The sequence below is a fragment of the Tachypleus tridentatus genome, chromosome 7 (assembly GCF_004210375.1).
Source record: "Tachypleus tridentatus isolate NWPU-2018 chromosome 7, ASM421037v1, whole genome shotgun sequence".
In the NCBI taxonomy this organism is placed as follows: domain Eukaryota; kingdom Metazoa; phylum Arthropoda; class Merostomata; order Xiphosura; family Limulidae; genus Tachypleus; species Tachypleus tridentatus.
The window spans coordinates 151,714,384-151,739,033 of NC_134831.1; the positions used below are offsets into that span (position 1 = coordinate 151,714,384).

A 24,650-nucleotide genomic window follows, 5' to 3' on the forward strand; every position below is an offset into this window, starting at 1 on the left:
TGTAAAAAGTTATGATTATTTGAAACTTTCAAAAAATTGTAATTTCATTTGGCCAAAGAGAGCATAGTGTGACGTGTATATGTAAATGATACATTATTTCAATAAGACACAATAGCTTAAGACTGTTTATTGCTAAGGTTATGATAAGACCAAACATCATCAAAAATAAACTTGTCAAACTTTTCAATATACACAGTTGGTATTAAGCCTAATTCGTGAAGTTTTTGCGTTGCGTCGAGTAAGTCGGTGATAACAGAAGTCCCCAATAAAACAACAACAACAACAACCACGTTCCACAATCTCAAGATGATGTATGGTAATTTTAAAATGTGTAAATTTTATTCTTATGGACTACGGATGTATAAAATCCTTTTCTCTCCAGCAACATGTACACAAGATGAAATATCTGTCGACTGACAGGGAATGTTTAAACTTAATCAAAACGACGTAAGTTTAACATGAATCGTATACTTCAGAGTAATAACTTGAATATATACTTCCGTCTCAAAACTATAAAGTTCTAACAAAGTTTCTTCATAAACATTTGCGGTTTGCTTTCCATCTAACAGCAAATAAAGATTTTGAGTGATCCCTTCTTTGAACACATATCATAGACCATGAAAAACATGATTGTTTGAGAAACAAGTCCAGCTACGTTCATATTTTAAGTTTGAACCTCTTCAGAATATTCAACAACCTGCCGAGATGGTTTGAAACTGACTCAATAGGCTGTGAGTCATTAACTAACGAGCTTTACAAAATAGAAATAGGGTTAAGTTTAATTTTGACCCGCTTAGGCCCTTCCCTACAGTTCATAGTGTTTACATAAAAATTTTGGTTGAGATTGGCCCAACTGGTTTGGAAGAGATTGTTGTTGTTTGTGAACTTCGCGCAAAGCTACACAAGGACTATCTGCGCTAGCCGTCCATAATTTAGCAGTGTAAGACTAGAGGGAAGGCAGCTAGTCATCACCACCCACCGCCATCTCGTGGGCTACTCTTTTACCAACAAATAGTGGGATTGAGCGTTACATTATAACGCCCCCACGACTGAAAGGGCGAACATGGTTGGTGCGACGGGGATTTCAAACCGCGACCTTCAGATTAAGAGCCGAACGCCTTGACCCATCTGGCTATGACGGGCTCGGAAGAAATAAGATGCAATACTTACAGACACGTTTCGTCTTTATAAATATAATATTGTTACTGGTTGTTAATGTCTACTGATTACGATAAGCTGCTCATTAAGTACTTTGCCCATCATTATAAGAGACCTATTGTACAAAAGAGGATGGTGTCTGTCGATGACAATGACGAGTAAAAACTTACTGCAAAATGATATAAACCAAGATAAAGAAACATGTTAGATCCATAACGTTTAACGGTCAAGACCAACTGATAATAAAAACTAGCATACGTTTCTTTACGGGAGTGCATCCCAAACGTTTTTAGTTTATAGCACACTTTTAATGTTCTAAGCTTTTCTTGGCACATGTAAACAAGTCCGTATTGCAGGCCTAGTGGCATCCCTATGACGACGACTGGTAGAAATTACTGTTACTCTGTATCAAGGAGAAAATAAACAAAGTTTGAAATTGAAAAAAAAAAAAAGTAGTAAGTGAATAATTAATTTACATTGCGAAATACGAATTAAGCAATAACTACAAAAAATACCCATCTGAAACCATTTTGTGGCACACAGTTTGGGAAGCACTTAGTTAGTTAGGGTTTACGACACGTGTTTTCACAAACGAAACAGCTGGTATACTAGAATATGTCTACAAAAACAGTACGAGAATAGAGTCCGATGTATTAATATAGTTTTACTAGTGTGTAAAGACACACAAACGTACGTTGTACAAGAGTATTATTACTACATGATTATATTATGGAAATGTACTGTATTAGCTTTAATTTATTCTACATATAACATACATATTCGAAAACAGCTAAAGCCACATTAAAATAAATCACATTTAACAGCAATCCACTCTAAAACTTGTATACAGATATTTTCCAAAGATAATGTTACCCTAAAAAAAAAAAAAAAAGACAACAAAATGATGAAACATAACTTAACACCAGTTCTGTGGGAAACAAACTCTACACCTCCAGCTGATATCAAGAACAGTATTTGAGAACTTAAAAAAAAAAAATGTATTAAATAACTGAGCTTGCCACATTTCAAAGCTATGGAGGGAAAGCATAAAAGTCATTGTAGTTTAAATGCTGCAGAATGCAACACTAAAGGTTATGTATCATATTATTAACAGGTCTCACGCTCTCTACTTCACGTAATTACGTACAAAAAGGAAGCACCTAAAACTACAAAGGAAAGAAATCACTTCTACACACACAAACGTAAGGTTTAAAAACAAGTACAACTTTTGGTCCGCGGTAATTGATGATAAGCAGTTGTAATCACATTATGATCCTTTGTAAAATTCCATCGATCCTCTGAGAGCATTGTTAGAAAATCTAGCGTTGAAACAATCTTGAAGAAGCCAATATCGGGTTAAAAAGCTAAATGTAACAATAGAAATCTCTAGTGCAGGATACATGTCACAATATAAAGTGGCTTGTCATTTAAGAGCTTAGATTGGTTTTAGTTTATTTCGTTTTTCGCGCAAAGCTACACAAGGGCTATCTCCGCTAACCGTCCCTAATTTAGCAATGTAAGACTAGAGGGAAGGCAGTTTGTCATCATCACCCACCGCCAACTCTTGAGATACTCTTACCAATGAATAATGGGAATGGTTGTCTCTTTATAACGCCCCCACGGTTGAAAGTGTTAGCATATTTGGTGTGACGAGGATTCGATTTGTTTGGTTTGTTTTGAACTTCGCACAAAGCTACTTGAGAGCTATCTGCGCCAGCCGTCCCTAATTTAGCAGTGTAAGACTAGCGGAAAGGCAGTTTGTCATCATCAATCACCGCCAACTCTTGGGCTACTCTCTTACCAACGAATAGTGGGATTGACCGTCACATAACAACGCCCCAAGGCTGAAAGGGCGAGCATGTTTGGTGCGACGGGGATTCGAACACGCGACCCTCGGATTACGAGTCGAGTGCCTTAACCACCTGGTTATGCCGGGCCTTAGGAGTTTGGAAAAAAGGGAGAAGACAGACATCAATTATCACAAACATTCGCGTTTGATTTTACACGATTCATTCTCTTATGAGATCAATTTCTCACAAGTTATAACTATGAAGATGAAAAAGAAAAAATACAAGTAGTGGTTGGTGCTAATACTATTTTGGAACTATTGTTTTGTTAATAATGTAATTTTACATTATCGAAGTCGGGTGATTGCTTTTATGAGAAACAGATATCTACTTAAGAACTAAACGTATTAAAAATAATAAACTGAAAAAATAATTTTTTTTCCAACTGTAGTCATTTTAATATGAATATTTTGTAAAAACAAGTCAAAAAAGTTAAAATTAACTTTTTAAATTTCTGCAAGACGAATGGTTTGGAACTATATTAAAAACTGACGCGAATAAGAAAGTAAACGGTCATACAAAATAGGTATAAAACGATTATATCGTATTTTGGCTTCTAATTAAATATGTTGTACATTACTTACCCTGAACAAATAGTGACCAAACATTTGCGCCATTGTTGTCAGCTTCCCCAGAACTTGTATAGTTTTTAGAAAGTCTGTCCGATCCTTCGTTTTATTCTTGAGTCCGAAATCTTGAATCTTATTGTTGGGTAATTAATATGACCAAGCTTTTATATGTCACTGTCAGAAATAATAACGTAAAAGTACAGGGAAAACTTGGTGAACTACAATTTTACTGGAAGCTACTGAATAGAATATTTTCTTAATGTTTCCAATTTTTGACAACCAAAATGTCATTCGATTAAATAAAATTATAATACTTTCGCAGGCCACAATACTGTTACTAAAAACGATTACTGGTTAAATAAGACTAATAGACGCAATATATTGAAGTGAGTGACCATCGGTTGGTAATGAACACGTCAGAGAAACAGCTGCACGTCACCCGCAAACTACACGAAAAATAAACCTGCGGGACTTTTAAGATAAAAGTTCAATACAAGAATTGAAATAATACGACAACAAGTGGTCTGTTTCTCAACGTAAGTAGAGTAGAAGAAAGCACTTAAAAGAGCTGCACGCGACCAAGACTAAATTTGTTGCGCCAGCAGGCGAGTGACATCTATTTAGTTTCAACACAGCGTGAGTGATCGGTTCTGCTAACACATCCCAGCGGCTCAAATCTCGCACGCAGTCGCTTGTATTGTTGTCATCAGTCAGATTACAACCTTCCAATGATGGCAGCCACTGCTCGCAGCCATTACCTTAGGTCTCTATTCATTGGTTGTTACTATTGGTAACAGGATGATACCAAGTTCAAGTTACGAGGGTGACACTTAGCGTACAGGCTGGGTTCGTTTATTTTGTCGAAAAGTTCGCGGACGGAGTGCGTTCGATCTGGCGATCAAAATATTACTCCAATAGATCCGTGTTTTACTCGTATTTAATGGCTCTGTTTAAAATTCAATAATGCTAATACGCGATCGAAACAGTCATACGTAGGCCATATTATTCTTGTTTTCTCTTATTTAGCTATTTTGTTAACAGAAAAAGGTCGAATATCTTACACATACTTATCAGTTATATTTAATATGCGTGACCAGAAAATAACTTTCATCTTTACCTTGACAAACCACTAAATACAAAGAAGCGAAAGTATAAATTATTTATTCCAGTAGATGTCTCTCACTTCAAATCTCATTTAGGAAACGTATTCAGCTTTACCAGAAAAGAAAAAAAAAGTCAAATATTTAGTTGTAACTCACTAATGCCACTTTCAAAAATATTACCTGATAATAATCAGTGATGTCGAGAAAACCCACTTGTAGAGAAATATATATGCAAAAACGGCTCGTTTGGGTTGAGAAAATATTTTACGTATTAGGTCGAAACGTTGTTCGCTCTTCTACGTAAAATATTTTCTCAACCCAAACGAGCCGTTTTTGCATATATAGTACCTGATAATAAATGATGCAGTTTGTCACAACCTTATTGTTAACAAAAGACAAAAAAAAATTGATTTCCATGATAAGCTCAAATTGTAATTACTACAAATAAATACAGCAGCCTGCTCTGTTCATGACTAAAAAACGATCATTTAATACGGTAGAATACAGCTCGTGAAATTAATTTTGGATTTAGTATTTAGTTTTTGTTTAATACCTTTAATGTGGTTTAGTGTCTTCTCCCTCTTAACGAAAGACACACTGCTTAGGTTTACTGCAGCGTAGTGTCTTCTACCTCTTAAGGGAAGACACACTGCTTAGGTTCACTGCAGCGTAGTGTCTTCTACCTCTTAAGGGAAGACACTTCTCAGGTTCACTGCAGCGTCGTGTCTTCTACCTCTTAAGGAAAGATACACTGCTCAGGTCCACTACAGCGTAGTGTCTTCTGCCTCTTAAGGGAAGACACTACTCAGGTCGACTGCAGCATAGTGTTATCGTTTATAAGAAAAGTTACATTACCTAGGATTACTGTGGTGTGGTGTCTGAACTGGACTTTGACTTTTAACATTATCAACATCATTAAAATAAAATAGATTGACCCTGAAGAAGAAAGGTCCACCCTGGTTATAAGGGTTTCTAGTTCAGTTTTATTAAAATAAAGCGGTTATTACTTATACTGAATATTCTAAAGCACTTGCCAAACTACATTATCACAAAAGAGAAAAAACACTGCCAAAGCAAAAAATTAACCTACAATGTTTGAACAAATTGGTTTACTTAATGAAATCTAATAATTATATCGTTAACACACTATCTTAGCCTTTTATGTACGTTTATTTCTCGCTCACAGGAATATTAATTACAGTTCTCTTATATTTATGATAATATTATTGTATTTTTTCACTACATTATTTATTAAATGTCTTAAATTTTTTTCCACAAGGAGAGAGTAAATAACAACCGTATTTTAACCACATTATGTTCACAATAACCATTACCGAAGATGCCTTTTGCACAGTTCTAAAAACAATATATGCAGATAGATCTAGTGTGAGTGAAATACTATTAACTGTTCTTCTTGAAGAAGTCCAAAGTACAACAACCAGATAATATTATCTGATGACAAATATAATTATTTATAAACACGCTTTAGAAAACAGAAAATATAAAAACGCTTTGCCAGCTAGCAGCCACTACAATTGTTACTCTAACAATCCGGTTCAGATATGCTGTAAAATAAGTGGCGTTGAATGACTCCACTACATGATTATAAAGTAAAAAAACATTCATTCATATTACATCACATTTATATTTCCCAATTTTATCGTAACATTTTTGAAGGTTTTCAGTTATTTACAGAAATAGATATATACACAGAAACAATAAATAGTACAAAAAAATCCAAATAATCCGAGATCACAAAAAAACCATCCGGGTTGTAAATATGTAAAGTCTAAGTAATAACTATGTAAGAGTTTTATTTTGCTTGAGAGAAAAGCCACGTTGGGATATCTGCTGTGTACACTGCGGATATCGAACCCCAGTTTTGGCGCAGTAAGTCCGCAAATTTACCACTGTCCCACAGAGTGACAGTACTTTAGTAATGTCAAGTTTCTATTCAACTTATTGTTTCATCCTATGACTTACATTCCAATTTATTATAAGTATAATGTAAAACTTTAGTATACCAGTGAATGTCACTGTAAGATTACCCATGCTTCTATAATGTCGGTGTATTAAAACGCCTGTGACTAATGCCTGAAACTGAAACAATACATTAAGTGGAAAGGTACTTTAAACAGACGACTGATGTACTTACCAGTTTGACCTGATGTACGCGGAAAACGTGTATGCATTGTTAAGATTCTAGCTCTGCGTAATACATGCATTTATTGTAAAGCTTCCATTTCTGTGTAATATAGGATTGCTTTAACACAAAAATGTGTAGTTTATTAGTATTCACGCTGCAAACACTGTTGAGAAAAACAGTAACAAAAAAGAGCCTTATCGCAAAGATTCATGGTCAACGTTTTCCCATGCATCACATATTCTAATAACAGTCGTTACTCGCTATAACAAAGGTGTCTCCTTTAAGAGAAATAAACTCGAGATAAGGGGTAGCACTCAAATACACATTAATAGTATACTTGACAATACATGCATTTAAGAAGTTAAATATGTGGCATATGTAATAATAAACTTTGTTAATTTTTCACATATACGCACAAGAATGAATGAGTTTTTTATAAACACCTTTCCTAATTACAAGACTACAAAGAATCTGCACTCCAATAAAAATTTCTACATGTTAAAATTACATATAGAATTTTTATCACGTAATAATATCTGTATATATTCATAACAAGTATGAAAACATGTTAAAATGACGGAAAGCCATTGTTGGATGATTAACGAAAATCATTTAATTTAACTAAAACAAATTAGACTTTACCTACTCTTCACTTAGTTCATCAGTTATGAAGTAATTATTTAACCACCACATATTCAGCAAAAACAAAATGGACAGAAAATCAAATGTTATCTTGAATAAAAGTAGGTGCAAACTCTGAAAGAGACTTATATGATACTCTCAGGCCTTTTCATTGTATTCTATATATCAGGATGCAGAAAACAGTGTGGACATTCCAACACAAAGTTTCAACTGTACTAAGAATAAAAAAGATATTTGATAATAAAAACATGTATTTTTCTTTATGTTTTAAGGCCAAGTAGATAATACATGTGTTAAAATATCAATATAATATTTATTAATTAACATTTACTTACCACTTTAAAAAAATTAAACACTGACTGTTAACTTTGGTAATATTATGCCTATTGTACTCTAATTTAAGCATTAAGCCTAATACATAAACATAACGTAAGGCTTAGCTGAAACACTACTTGGTAAATTTTATTTTGCTTTTTGGCTACAATTCAATTTTATAAAACTTCCGAACTTAGCTATTTTGTTTTTATATCACTGCAGTTATAAAACATAAATAAAAACAAACCTTTCTAACAAATCAACATGAATAGTGCGCATTCAACAGCAACACTGTTGTTGATCTAAAGAACAATCGAGTGATAATTTTGCTGCTAAGAGACAATGTATGTTGTCGAGTATTGCCAACAACAAAGAAACACGAAAACGTCCTAGACGGAGAGACTAAGGGAATGAGCCTTTTTACAGTTAGCGATACAACAGCAATGTTATAACGCGTACCATAAACCAACGTTTAATTTTATCTATTGTACACGACCTAACTGCTACAATTATTAAATGGTTAACTAAATTGCAAGGCATTTATTAACATCTTTTATATATATATATATATATACACACAGAGAGATAAATCATACAAATATTTATCCGAATTTACTCTAGAACTGCTAAAGGTAAAAAGAACAACGGTTATGTTTTTTTTTTTTCCATTGAACCTTCAGCTCGAATTAGAAAATGCTATAACATTTCAAACTATGGAACATCACAGTTTCTACTTCATCTTGAACACTCTACATTCAGTTCGTATATTATAAAAAATTAGCATGTTATACTGTACGCTAAAGTCACCAGGAAGTTTGGATAAAAAAGGGAAGATATTTAATATTTATGGCGTTATTTCTACTCAGATGTTTGGGTTCAAACTATCTGTTCAGTGAATTTATTACAATGACTTAAAATGAACTGCACGTTACTTAAAAAGTTATTGTTGTTTGTTTTGGATCAAAGCTACACTGAGATATCTGCTGTGCCCACAGGGAATCGAAACCCGGATTTTAGTGTTGTAAGTCCGTAAACTTACCACTGTCCTACATGGTGGTACCCTACTTGAAGGAATTCAGAAGTTTAACGTTAAGCTCATAGTACGGATAACAAATATTATTTCAAACAACCATATCAAGCAGTCTTTGTTGTGTAACTAGTCTTAATTGCTTTATTTCAGGCTGTGTGTGTTTTTTTCTTATAACAAAGCCACATTGGGCTATGTACTGAGTCCACTGAAAGAAATCCAACCCTGATTTTAGCGTTGTAAATCCGTAGGCTTACCGCTGCATCAGCGGGGTACACTTTCATGCTATATAAATAAAGTTAGATGTAAATACTGGAGTTCCAAGTTTAGTTGTATCAAAAAAAGAATGTTTTGTTTCTTTACTTTTATAAATCTGTTTAGGGTGATTAGTAGAATGGCAAACAATGGTGATCTATAACGAATACTTTGCACACATTACATTTTTGTTACTACCTCAGTATCATTCAATTATTTTCGACTTCCTTATAAAAAAAACAACTAAGTAAGTTAACTGCAGTTATACTGGTTTCTAAACAAAGGTTAATAATAACAAACTAACCTCTTCAGCCATTCAGGAATCCACCCGTGCAGAGTTAATGTAAGAAGAAGAACGTTTGGTACGTTTACGTCACTGTACAAGTCTCACGTTCACTGATGACTTCTTACACCTTTGTTAACTCTCGCCACCTAGGTGATAATTAAAAGTTCATCTTTTATATAATTATTTTAATATATTCATATTGTGCTAATATAGCTAGTGAAAGCTTTGTATGTTTGGAAAATACTACTCATAAATATCATTGTTTTAAAAACAAACTTTAGGAAAATGGCAAATAAAATACCATTAGCACAATAATCTGGATTATTGAATTTCTGTGTTATTTTTTATATGCATATATAGTTTATATGAAATTTTTAAACTATTTATTCAGGCTTTTGTCTAATATGAAAACAAGTATGTTTAACAAGATTATAAGGTTATTTTAATTATGAATTGTCTATACAACTTTGTGAGATATCACAGGTTTCGGACTACGAGTGACGAAGCATTCTAGTTGCTATGACATTGAGACTAAAAGAAAACTATATTACATTTTTTTTAGAAAACTTCTAAATTGGTTTGTTTTGTTTTGAATTTCGTGCAAAGCTACACAAAAGCTATCTGCGCTAGCCGTTCCAAATTTTGTAGTATAAGACAAGAGGGAAGGCAAATAGTCACCACCACCCACCGCCAGCTCTTGAGCTACTCTTTTGCTAACGAATAGTGGGATTGACCGTCACAGTATAACGCTCCCACGGTGAAAGGGCGAGCATGTTTGGTGTGACCAGGATTCGAACCCGCGACCATCAGATTACAAGTCGAGTGCCTTAACCACCTGGCCTGGCATGGCCTAGCGCGTAAGGCGTGCGACTCGTAATCCGAGGGTCGCGGGTTCGCGCCCGCGTCGCGCTAAACATGCTCGCCCTCCCAGCCGTGGGGGTGTATAATGTGACGGTCAATCCCACTATTCGTTGGTAAAAGAGTAGCCCAAGAGTTGGCGGTGGGTGGTGATGACTAGCTGCCTTCCCTCTAGTCTTACACTGCTAAATTATGGACGGCTAGCACAGATAGCCCTCGAGTAGCTTTGTGCGAAATTCCTAAAAACAAACAAACAAACAAACTTAACCACCTGGCCATGTCGGGCCAAACTTGTAAATAACACAGAAGAAAAACAAACAACAGAGTTCAGCGTTTAACCTCAAGAAAAACAGAAAAACACTTTAATAAAAGATATACACAATCAAATAGTAGGAAAAGGTCCACTAAAGCGATCAAAACTTATGTTTTATGGTAACGCGCAAACAATGTGCAAAGCATAGTTTCGATTGTTGTAACTACGCGTAATAAGAAGTTATGTGACGCCACTAGACGATGTCTTCGATGAATGATGTTAACATCTGTAAAACTAAATCAAACGAGATCAACGCTAAGTGAATGACTGACAATAACAGTAATTAGGTGTAGTGAGAAACAATATAAAGTTTCTTGGAATACTTGGAATAGTGTAAATCAAATATGCTTAGGCTAACAGTGTTCATATAATGTGCTCGAGTGTTCTTGTAAGAAACAGTTTATTTAAACATAGTTAATTCAACAGAACTAATGAGGATCTATAACGCCAAGATTCGTGGTTTGATACCCGAGGTGGCCATAGCGCAAAAAGTCCATTGTGGAGCTTAGCACTTACAATAAAAATTTTGGAGAAAAATATTTCAAATTTTCAAATTTTGTAGATCTTTCAACACTGACGTAAGGATTTTGAAAATAAGTTGAAAAATGTCAAATAAAACTGAAATATGTACTACAATGCGTGATAAGAAATAAATCAGAAATTATTTAAATATGCTTTAAAATGTATGGAACATATCGAAAGTTTTGAAAAAAATCGGAATTATATGACCGAGAAAAAACATTATTTAAAAATAAAGTAAGATACATGTACAAATTTAAAGAAGTATTAGTGGAGGAATTGTAACACCAAAATCTGCAAGGTGTTAGTGGATCACTTGATTTGGAACATTACAAAGCGTTTAACTTCAGTGAACTAACTTTGGACGTTAGTATTTCTACGAGGACATTATTTATTTTCGTCGGAAAAAACACACGTGAAGAAGCTAGCTGGCTTCCCGTCAAATGAAGTGTACCTGTGCCTGTGTATCAACACTGAATTAATTCGCCGATCATGAACCGTCAATAAAATATTTACTTCCAGATCAAATATGAGACTCAGTATCGATTTTAAGTTTGTAAAGCTTTAATTATAAATCATTATTCGTAGTATCCTTCATTATAAAATGTATTGCTGTTTTATATTAAAGTATATCTGTGTTAAGTAAAAAAATTGTGTATCAATTTTGTTGGGAAATATCATACGGAGCTTGAACAACCTCATATCAAAACCGAAAAAGAGAAAACAAACGTCTCGAGGGTGAACAAGCACATATTGAAGCAGAAAAAAATAGAAAGAAGAATCTCGTATCCAAACAGAGAAAAAAATGAGGTTCGGAGAAATGAAAATTAGACTCCACTCCGATCGACTTGGCAAAAAAACAACTTTAAACTCAGTCAATATATTAAAGATTAAGGTACCACCATTTAATGTAAATAATTATCAACTTCGTTTTGGGAAGGTTACCCACACCATGGAATGGCCTATCAAAAATGGCCATTATTAGCACAAAGTGTTTTATCTGGTAAAGCACAAGAAACTTATGCTGCTCTCTCTCTGGAAGATTGTAGGGATTCTGATAAGGTTAACGCAGCTATTCTCAAAGCGTACGAGTTAATATCAGAGGCTTATCGCCAAAAATTCGAGGTTATCGCAAGCGAAATAGTCAAACTTGTATGGAACTTGTACGTGAAAAAGTGAGAGGTTTAGTTTAATCGACTGTGTAATTATAGGCATATTGGCAGCAGTTTTGACAAAATAAGATAATTATGTCTAATTGGGGAATTCAAATGATTTGCAAACGAGGAGCTCAAAACGTACTTGGACGAAAAGAAAACGTAATTTTCATAAAAAGAAACTCCTACCATCTCAGCAAAAATATGTACTTGTTCAATTCACTAAAGTTGAAGATTCTTCTAAAATATCCAGCTCCTCTAGTTCGAAATCTTTTGATAGTCAAAATATACTTTCATAAAAATCATTAAAGCCTGTCTACTATTTTTGTAAAACAAAACAAAACGACCTAGTTATGTCCAACTGTTGGTTTTGAAAAAGAAAGAAAGAAAATGATGCAACATCCAGTACATTTGTGTCCACATGTGGACGTATTTTCACCAAAACACCCTATGCTGTTAACTTGGCCACTAATAAAAAGGGTAATGTAGTTATGGAGAAACTTAGACCTTTTGTGTTTGTTGGTTCCGTATCTTTAACAAATGCCACTGTTAGTCACATGCTCGTACATTCTGCGTGATACTGGGGTTACTCTTTCATTTTAGTTAAAATGAATATTGCCTTTAGATTCAAGTTCTCCCATTGGTGAGTCTGTTACTGCTCAGGGTATTGAGTGTGGCTTTCTTAATGTTCCTTTACATAACATTTATTTCCCATCAGATCTAGTTTCGGAATCAGTTGTGATTAAGGTAGGACTTATTCTGTCAATCAAAGGTGTATCATTATTGTTGGGAAAGGATTTGGCTGGAGAAAAATTGATGCTGAACCCAAAATAGTTTGCAAGACAATCACTGTTTCATTTAAAAATGATGTTGTTGATGATAATACAAATGTGTTTCCTTCGTGTGATGTGACTTTAGCTCAGGATAAGAAATTAAGCCCAAAACAAATGGTAAGCATGTATTAAGAGGATGATAGTATAGATTTATCTCAGATTTTTTTAATACAATGTGGATCTGGTGAACAATTTTCCTATTGACAATTCATTAGAAGGTGACAATGACGTATGTGAAGGATCTGGTTCAGCTCCGGAAGTTCCGTTTGCTAGAACCAAACTGATCGATGAGCAAAAAAATGATCCTCATATCTTGTCATCACTTAAATACATACTCCCAAAAGATGAACTGGAGAAATTTCCAAATGGTTACTATTTCAAAAATGGTGTGCACATGAAAAAATGGAGACCACCAGATGTACCAACTTCAGGGGAACTGATTGTAGTCTACCAAATCATTGTTCCAAAAGCATATCGTTTTGGTGAAAATTATGCAAGATATTACTCAGTTTTGTAAAACTTATCATACCTGTCAGTTGATTGGAAACCTAATAATAAAATTCCTATTACACATTTCAAAAATACACCATTTTTTGAGAAACCCCTCAGTAATGTGATTGTTGATTGTGTTGGGTCTTTACAAAAAGATAGCATTTGTACTGATGCACTTTCATGTGTTACGTAACTTTATGATCATACGGTTATTTGTATCGATTATTTTATACATACATTCATGGTTATCGAAGTTGTATAATTCTTTGACAATGTATTATGTTTAATTGTTATGAGAGGCAACGTATGTCCTACTTCCGCAGTCACCTCCAAAACCTAAAGTACATTTTATATCCCGCATTATAGCTTGTACCATGGTATCCTTTCAATTGGTGCAGCGTTTTTTTATTTTTTATTTTATTTTTATTTTGGCTTGCTTTGGTTATACTAACTTATGTAGGTAAATTAAAAATTGTTTGTTCTGTTTGTAATTCTCTAAGGAGGTAGATGTAACGGATTTAATATTATATATTTGTTTAGTATAGATGTTTCGGTTTCATATATATTTAAAAATTCACGTAACTTATATTGTTAAATGTATATTTTAAAACTCTTACATATCCACTAAATTTGTAGACGATTCTCGAGCGTTAAATAAACAATGTACTCTATGTCTATATTAAATACTAATGATTCTTAGTATTGTTGTCTGAACTTTCGAGAACCTCATCTTTAAGTTTAGAAATCGACGCGTCAGGATACAATTTTTATATTGTTGGTTTGCAAAAGGTAATATACTATAAATCTTAGAAGTTATAACTATGATAAACGTTTATTAATCGGAGTGCCAAAGACATTTGACCAGGAACATTTATAGATTCTGAACATTACAAACCGTTTAACTTCAGTGAATTAACCTTGGACGTTAGCATTTCTTCGTGGACATTAGATATTTTCGTCGGGATAAACGTGTGTAGAAGCTAGCTGGCTTTTCGTCAGTGAAGTGTACCTGTGTATTAACATAGAATTAATTCGTTAATCGTAAACCGTCGATAAAATATTCACTTCCAGACCAGATAGAAGATTCAGTATTGCTTGTGAATTTGTAAAACTTTTGCATATAAATCATTATTTATAATAATTAGTTGTAGCAATCTTTATTATAAATTGTATTGTTGTTTGTATATTAAAGTGTCAGGTAATCCCATAAAGTAATATCCGAAAACTTAATACAGAAAGTGCATCATCATTTCTGTCTTTGTAGAAAGCTTTAATGACTAAAATATGTAGTAGGACGTGTATGAAAATGTTCAGACAAATAAAAGAAAATAACCCAACTTCACTTTTTCAGATCACTAATCAAATAAACCCTTATGAATATGGATGTGTCTGAGGAGCACATTAGGCATATAATGCTTTAAAAGTTTTAAAAAAGCGTCTGATCTAGGGAACAACTGACCAACACCAGTGGAGCACTACCCCGTTGAAAGAATATCCGTCGTTGCATTTTCTCCAGCTGTGCGACCACAAATTGTTCCAGCATGTTAAAGTTCATGTTCCTTATAACAATGCTCACAGCAAAAACGAAAAGCCAATAATTTTGTAACAAATGAGACAGCACTAAATATTCATCTTTGAGGTATCACGCAGGATTTCAATGGTGTCATAAGGTTTTCCAAGCCCCAAACGCGGACATTATAACGATTCACTTTACCTGAAGTACGAAATGCAGCTTTAACGCTAAACAATATGCGAGCAAAATCTATGTGGCCAAAAAAAGATTCACCACAAATATGTCACAGTCTGTCGTCTGGTTGCACTGACTGTACCAAGTGAAGTTTATAGGCATGCATATGAAATCATTTGTGAAAAACACAGAGCAGGAATGTGTTTTCGGAATGTTACATTCTCGTGAAACACGCCGAAGCGATTTTCGAGCGCTACGCTAAAACGATTCGCGAACTTGTTCACTACGTTTCATCACTGACATTGGGCCTTCCAGTTCACGTTCGCTGTACCATCGTGTGTCACCAATAACTTCTTCCAGTCCCAGATAGTTGTTTCGATGACGTGTACTAGAGTCTGTAATTACTCTGCACCACAACCACTGTCTTGGTCTCTGCAAGTCAAACGATGCATTGAACACATTCGTGGAGTGAAACAAAAAACAAGAGCTGTTTGAATTATACCACAATAATTTGTATTTCCTTAGTTATTTCATCATTAATTTTCGATATAGAAAAAATATTTTTAAACCACCCTGTATATTAACTATTTAAACCCTTTGTTTTTTTTTGCCAGAATTATTTTTACGATGTCCTAATAATTAACACCATACGTTATCATACTTCTGGTCTATTTATAAAAGGTGGACAATAATATGGTTTAGATTAATTTTCACCCAAAGAAACATAAATATTACTGGACGCTGTCACCGTCCTAATTCCATGGGTAAATCGTGACTTTCGGACAGATGCTGGTAGTGTACGCTCGGATTTAAGGTGTTAATGGGTGTATTTTGAGGAATAAAATTTCAAGTGTTCCAACATATGTTAGTAAGCTTACATCATTCGATCTTTATTTTCAATTCGTTTTTTTTTTTGTCATAATGTAAATTTCTAGGACATTTTAATTATTTGTTTCAACGAATATTTACGTATAAACAGTGAATTAGTCAGTGACACACGCCAAAATCGCAATAACAGCAAATAACATTTCTGTTAGATGCACAGAACTAATTATTAGCTTTCCTTTTAAACGAGCTCCATCCAATAATTTCTTCTATCACAAGTGAAAATCTTTGTCTAATGTACAGTGATAAAGGTACGTAAATTCTGAGGTCCTATCTGTTAGCGAAAGATGAAAAGTTCTCTCATTAACTTGTGCAAAGACAATTTTAGGTAACGTATTCAAATTGAACTACGCCAAGCGTAAGAACACGGAAAGGCCGAGATAGAAGAGTACATACCGAACTACCTATAGAGAACGCTTGCTTTCATTACTGTCAACCCCTACAAATTCTAGTGATTACACAAAAGGCGAAATGGGAAAGCGCTTTGAAGTGCAGTGGAGTAGAGTCTCTACGCTAATCATATTCTGTCTCATTAACTGTATGTTATTACCTGCAAACAGCAATTCTCATCAACATCATTAAGTTCTTTGTGCTCTATTACAGTCAAAGCCTTAGAGACTACGTACTCGGTGAAAACTGAATACTGCTAAATTACAGATACCTGTTATTAAATATAAAACATTAATTGACTGGCTTTCAAGAGGAGAATGTTCCTCCGGAATTCAGGTGCCTCAATTATCGATCCAATTTGACGCTAAGGATTGTACTGGCTTCTGATAATTTATCAGACAAAGGTTCTGATTGTATGAGATAATGTCATATAAAGTAGTTTATATTAATCTCTTAAATGTTTACTGAAACCTTATCATTATCGACTTTACCAACCTTAACATGTAAAAAACAGTGAACTAAGATATTAATTAACTCTTAATGATTTGGGTAGAGTCTATATCACCTCAAATGACTAACTTTTCGTATTTTACAGCAAAATTTAGAAACTTGTTTTCTCATACCCGTGAAAGGTTTTAAATATAGCAGCAATGTTTTTTTTTAACACAAAATACGTTGGTTTCTTTGCGACTCTAACAAAATTCATCCCAGTAGTTAAGAATTAAAATTGGTTAAAAGGAAAGTAAAGAAAAACACGTAAAGAACACACTAATAAAACAAATCACTTAACCAAACAAACTCATAACGACTAGTTAAATAAACGGTGTATCTTGTATTAGTTCTTAGAAAAGTTAAAATATCAGTGGTGTTCGGTTCAATTATCTTGTACTCTATCCACAGCAAATGCTAATCATTTTACTGTCCGCGGTATATGCGTGTACGACAAAGGCTTTTTACTTGTGGGTAGCAAAGTGGTAAATATTTTGTTTGTTTTTTTTTTTCTTAAGCGCAAAGCTACACAAAGCGCTGTCTGTGCTCTGCACACCACGGCTATCGAAATCTAGTTTATTTCGTTGTTCATTGAGAGTCCGCAGAAAATATACCGCTGTGCTACTAGGGTCCATTAGGCTATCTGCTGTGTCCACAGAGGAGAATCGAACCTCTGAGATTTAGCGTTATAAGTCCGAAGCATTATCGCTGTCCCACCGGGTGACGTGGTTACTGGGCATAAAATGACAAAATTGGAATTCTGTTGATTTGCCGTGACAGCGTCATTACACTGATATATATTATTAAAACTTACTTTACAATTATCTAAAACATTCTCAGATGGAGACTATCAAAACTACTTAGTTAAAGATAGGATTATGTACAAGCTACAGAGGTCGAATTAATTTAAAAACCTAGATAGTTTATTCCATACTGAAAGCTCAGTTGTTTGTTTTCAAAATTATTGAGATAATATTAAGTGAACTCATTTGTCGTCAAAATTTAACTGACAAACTGTTCTCCAGCTATTCAATCATAGATTATTTCAAAAAATATTGAGAGACTATAACAAAATACTACTTTTTCAGATAAACAAAATCATATAGGTAAGGATAATACAAAACTAGTTTATATTCCAGTCACACACTGTCCAAAAACAATTCAGTTAAAGATTGTCAAAAGTATAACTGGTGGAAAATTATTCAAACTTACTGAGTCAGATTAGTTGACATCTAATCCGTCAGAGAACTCAGCAAACACATCATACTTTCAATTTTAGTAAGTTTAAACTAAATAAGTGATAAAAAAAACGTTTGATATTATAGTGTGTTTCTCCAAAATTAATATTTAGACTGAATTCTAAACACAACCAGGAGACAGCTGCACACAAAATATGTAATAAACTGTCACGTCCGCTCACGCACATACAAACACTCAATCGTAAGTTATATGGCATTACTTTTTTATTACTTTAATTCAGTTGGTGATATACTCCTAAACAGGAGCTAGTCAGAAAACAAAACAAAATGTCAGGAGTAAGCCAATGTTTTCTATTACAACATATTCAAGTTAGGATATACTTAATGTTAACAAAGTTTTGACACTAATTACGCATCCAGCTGAAACAAATTTGAATGTGTTATTTAGCGTACGATCATTACCAAAGTAATATCTACCAGATCACGGTTGAAAAATAATATTCTAGTTAACAGAAAACGTCTTTTCCTACTTTATGCACAGTATAGACCACGAGAAGCAGATCAAACGTGAAATATTTACGTTTATTTATAAAGAATGTATTTTATATATATTTTTATGCTACTGCAAATTTTCTTTTGAAAGAACATATTTCGAGTCAAAACTTTATTTCTGCAGTGAAACATTAAAAATCACTTGAGAATCATACAGAATGAATAATAAACTGAATAAAACAACAAAGGGTATTTGTTTATGTGATAAAAAACGTTTGATATTACAGTGTGTGCTGTAAACTAAAAACAGCTTACAGTTTATCATATATACTTAGAAGTCTACAGAATGATGTAACACAAAATTTCCAAAACATGCGCAGTGTATTCAATAGAAAAAGTTGTGTGTGCAAGTTTATTTCCTTCTTACAGCCTAATGTGCTAAAATCTAATGTAGGTTAAATATTATTAGTGTCTTATTATGTATGCAGAAAATGGCTGGTATTTATAGAGAAAGCACTATGTAGAGGAGCGAACAACGTTTTGACCTTCTTCGGTCATCGTCAGGTTCACAATGAAAAAAAAAGGAAACTAATCGATAGCTGATCACCGCCTTCAAACGATTAGTTACCCCTTTCTTTCTTTGTGAACCTGACGATGACCGAAGAAGGTCGAAACGTTGTTAGCTCCTCTACATTGTGCTTTCTATACCCAAACCAGCCGTGTTTTACACATAATTTACTCTACAAGTGGGTTTTCTCGTCATCAAGGATTATTAGTGTCTACAAATCAATAATAATAACAACTCCTTTAAACAGACTTGTAACTTTTTAATAGTGTTCTAAATTTTCAGAACTTTTTCTGGAATATAAAAACACAACATATAATAGGGTTAAAGTTCTAAGGAGTTTACTATTAATGTTGCTATTATACATCACATAGTAATTTATAATTCAATGCTGAACCTTTGCTTCTAAAATAAAATTAATATTATAATAATAAGCATATAGACTGAGAGCTCGGTAAAATTAATATATTAATTCTTTATGGTTAAAGATCAGTTCTTATCATAACACAATTAATACCAGTTGAAGTATTAATTAGGTTTCACAGAATTACGTGAAGATAAAGAAATCAATACATAACAAGCACTATATAGGTTAACAAGTAAAAAAGTTAGCGAACTTCCAAGCTTTTTCCAAGCTACATATATACAAGTATACATGGTTCGTGGGTTTCCTTTTAAAGTATGTAGTAAAATACTTAGAAAATCGGGTATTCAATGTTAAGTCAATCGAGTGTCAGTCAGTTGTAATCTAACAAAGTATTAGGATCAGTGTTGGTTATCGTATGTATTCAGTTCTTAGATAGACTAGTCGTGAAATTGTACAAATAAGGTTATTTTTTGGTTAGCTGTGGTATTTCCGTTTTAGCGTCAATTGTGAAGTTATTTAGATTTACAAGTTACAAAAGTATAAGCGAAAGCAGTTTTTGAAAATGTTAAATAAATAATTTATCGTTACATGGACTGGACTTCCATTGATTTTTTCCAAATAATTTAAAAGAACCCATTCAACGAATGTACAACGTTACAGCACAACTGAGAAGAGAAGGGCAAAAAAAACGATATTTTGTTAAAGTTAACCAGATTATGTGGAGGATCGACAGGATAAAGGAATCTGGTTTTTGTGGAACATTCTGAAAATAATACCCCAAGAGGACACAAGTTTGAAAGCTAGCTTATAGAATGAGTTGCTGTCCAAAACGTTTGCTTGTAAGCACAAAGCTACACAAAATGGTCTATCTGTGTTGTATTTACCATGGATATCGAACCTCGGTTTTTAGGGTTATAAATCTGCAGGCATAATGCTGAGCCAATGGGGAGGTGGTAGTAAAAATTATAAAAAGGGAATTAATAACTTTCTGAAAAATTATGAGTTGGTGTTTAAGTTGCACATTTTCTCGTGGAAGGGATGGGTGTGAAGGGACAGCCTTGAAGTAGTCAACGATCCCATGTCGTTCATGTATCAAACATACTATGCATATGGTTTTACACATCTTTCATTAAGTTTCGTGAATTTTTTTTTCAATTTCCTAAAAACCACATTGACGAAACAACCACAGTTAATGTTTTAACATTTTAAACTCGTAGTCAACGACTATCACGTAAAATGTTCAGTACGACGTCCACCTATTTCAATAACATACTCAGCAACACAAAACTCATCTACTGTAACGTGCAACGGTGATTGTAACAATGTATCGACTAATGAGTTAATGAATGAGCTTGAACTTCAATCAAACACTTACTTTTAACTGCAATAAGGGGCGTAACGACACCTATTTTTATATAATAACATTATCCGAATATCACTTGAAGAACCAATCCCATTAGAACAAACGAATCGTGAGGCACATGGTTACAATACACAACTGATCAATTCCCGTTTCTGAGGTGTATAAACGTTTGCGTATTAAAACAAATGATGTGTTAACTAGTTAACGGCACTCTTAACAACAAACATTTAATAACACATTACGTTATTCGATTTCACCAAATCTGATATTATACATCACGTGCACCTAAAGTAACACACTAATTTTCTTATTATGTGTCTGATTTAAACATTACCCTTTCCAAATGTATTTGACCAAACTGAGCAAAAAACATAAATGAAACATCAGTCGTTTTATTTATACAGTTACATATTTGCTACTTCACTATATACCAATGTCTATATGATCGTTTCATAATACATTTCTTATGGAATAGTGTACACTTGTTCATTCACATATAATTAAGATTCAAAACAATTTAGACCTGCCTAGTAACTGTTGAATTGAGAGTAACAGTTTGGCGCAGTATAAACTAAAACAAAAACTTAACATAAAAATAAAGCTAGATTATTGAAACGTGATCTCTGATGTAAATACTTTTTAAATAAGAGCAGTTTTCAACACTCTCTCCATCTGGGAAGACGGATAACATGACACTTTGCACTTTCAACAACAGCCTGGCTGCACGTATATCGAATTACGTAAGTTTCATTAGAACAAATGGTTGAGTAGACATCGAATTACGTAGGTTTCTTGAGAACAAACAGTTGGTTAGACTCTATTTCACTGACTTCGTTTTTTCTTTGAACGACAATAAACTATAAAAGTGAAGTCAATATTTTTGACGTCATTCGTATTCATAAACTCGTTAGGTAATAAGTAAATGTGGCATCAAGATAACTTTGCAGCGCCATCTATGCTCGTTTTCTTTTTTTTATACATATATGTCCCGCACTTTTTTGTAAATCCATTTGTACTGTCAAGACTGTAGAGTGTCCGGCTCTCTACATGTTTATACCCAAACTTATTTTGTGCCTCTTTTTAGCAACCTAAATGCCAATTACCGCACTTTTTGAGTTTGAAAATATAATTGTATAATATTAAACACACATAATATGATATCAATATTTATGTTTTATCTGTTTACTGGTTAAAACTGAATTTACCAATAGAGCGTGAGAACATGCCAATTAGAAGACAGAAACGACGTTACGCATCTTGGGAGCGTGTCTCTAGAGAATGTTGTGTACGTATTATTTTAATATCGTAACAAAATCCAATGATGAACATTGTCCCCAAATAAAAGTATGCTGATTAGATGCCAAAATCACTGCTTAATCAAACCAGTCTATTGGTTATTTGACTTACGACCTAACCCTAAATTTCACTGGCTCTGTTTACTTAACAGTGGGCTGATTCTAATTTACTAAAGTGTACAAGTTGTGTAAGTTCGGTCTGTTTAATAATTGCTATTCTGAATAAGCACAGTTCAAGACAAACAGTTGTTACTGTGAGTATGAATATTTACCACGATACACAGCGGTCTCTTGCGAACTCTATGTACATCAAAGATTATTTATCTCCGGGAGTGAACGGAATATCCAATACAAAGAAGGCTTTACTGTAAGTGTATAAAAGTATAATCACTTAGCGTGTTTCACGAAACGCTTGCGATATGCTACGTCAAATGTGAGGTCACGATATATGCATTAAATAGTACATATATATTTCCAAGATATGATGCATGTGGTTTACACGCACACAGCAATGTTCACATAAACATTTATATATTACACTTTTATTCGCACACAATGACGTACATACATACTTGCCTATAACGAATATCACATATTATAAAACCCCTGTGACAGTAAGCCTAAATCTACATTATACTTGTATAGTTCCCCATGACTTTAGCATACTAAGACAGTGAATCAAACACAGGAATCACAGTTAAGTACCTACACTCACTAGAACCAGTGAATATACAAAGCCATAATAGTGAGTTCATGCATATATCTATCTGTCTTCAAGGAAACGATCCATTTCTTCTACACATAAACAAATGAAAACAAAACCAGTTTAATCTCTTTTCATAAATTTGTTGGTAACGCACCTACAGATACGTTTGCGTATATATGTATTGTTTATTGTTTTGCTTTAGACAACGACATGTTTATCACCCAGTTATCAAGTACTAAAATTATGAATTTATGGTGGAATTTTCCGCTTATAAATGCAATCATAAAATAGTTGTGACGCAAAACACTAACTTTAATGAATATACGTTTTTTTGCTCGTATATCACACCGCTCTGTTTTTTAATTTTTCAACCACTAAATAGTTTAACCGGAGACACATGAAAATATTCATCCATAATACAGGCACATACTAAACACTGTAAGCTGTCAAACATTCACCAACCTTACAGGCAGAAGCATACAAAAGTCGTCAAAACATCATTCAACATACAAACATGTACTTAAACTAACTACTACAGGCTGTCAAACATCCTTCCACAGTACAGGCAGTTTGGTTGGTTACGAATTTCGCGAAAGCTGCATGAGGGCTATCTGCACTAAGCGTCCCTAATTTAGCAATGAAAGACTTTACGGGAAGGCACTTTTACCAACAAATAGTAGGACTGATCGAAACATTATAACGCCTCCACGGCTGAAAGGGCGAACATGTTTGGAGTAACGGGATTCGAACCCTAGAAGCGCAGATTGCGAGCCGAGCGCCCTAACCATCTAGCTATGCCGGACTTCAGTAGAGGTAGAAACGTAATATTTTACGATATATACTGACGAATATTCATCTAAATTAAATGGAGTCACAACGATTACGAAGAACAAATTTTATTTTGAAATTAAACATTAACTAGTTAAGTTAGGAGCAAAATAAATATATACAATACAAGCAAGCAGATTTTTATTTTTAAAACGAATGGTTTAAAAACATGGCAGACAAAAGAGAGGTTTATAATAAATTTACTTTTCTTTCGCAGTTTCTACCATTTATACTTAAGAAATTGATACAAACCTAAAACTAGATCAAACTATGACACTTAAATTACTGCTGCAGTATACTTGTTACAATATATATAAATTTTCAGTCTCGAAACTACCGTATAGTTTGTACTTACAAACGCTGTTTTCCGTCACTAATAGCCCATGAGCTCTTGTTTATATTACAGAGACTATACTCTCAGAGGAATATATCCGACTTGGAAGACGAGGTTAAATCAAAAGAATGACTACGATATGGAAGGCCGTCTGCGTGTATTGTGTGCGCGTGTGTATATTATCTACTTACAGAAGTGAGACCCTCACAGCGGTAAAGATACACCATCTATCATATCCGAACTAGAGACTTGCTTCTCACATGTGAATGGCAAATAATTAAAAACACATATGGGTACTCACGTTCAACAACGTCACACAATTTAAATTACTATTCACTGTTTACAGCCGGTTCTGATGAGATAGTTGTTCCTAATAAAACAACATTACTTGAACTTTAAAGAGCATTTAATACGTTACATTAAGACACAAATATGTGCACTAAGAAGCTCTAATTTATATACAAAATATACTGTTAATCGATTAACACGTATTCGATTTCCTCACCTAATATCCAATTTTTACATTACTGTTG

The 24,650-nt window shown here is 33.8% G+C and overlaps 1 protein-coding gene across 25 annotated transcripts in view; it reads right to left on the reverse strand.

Moving 5' to 3' along the window:
• The window catches only part of LOC143256918 (TOX high mobility group box family member 4-like), a 254,755-nt gene that overhangs the window by 149,611 nt on the left and 80,494 nt on the right, over positions 1 to 24,650 (reverse strand). For 13 of the 25 annotated variants that reach the window (XM_076514774.1, XM_076514796.1, XM_076514788.1 and 10 more), the window contains 2 exons: positions 14,413 to 14,526; positions 9,367 to 9,494 (listed from right to left, as the gene is read on the reverse strand). The exons of 2 other annotated variants lie outside the window; for them this stretch is intronic. In XM_076514774.1, coding sequence (XP_076370889.1) covers positions 9,367 to 9,378 — 12 coding nt within the window. In that variant the 5' untranslated portion in view covers positions 9,379 to 9,494; positions 14,413 to 14,526. Of the gene's footprint in view, positions 1 to 3,589; positions 4,288 to 9,366; positions 9,495 to 14,412; positions 14,527 to 24,138; positions 24,249 to 24,650 lie in introns of those variants that run through there. 10 more of the 25 variants (XM_076514789.1, XM_076514775.1, XM_076514791.1 and 7 more) reach the window with 4 other exon arrangements.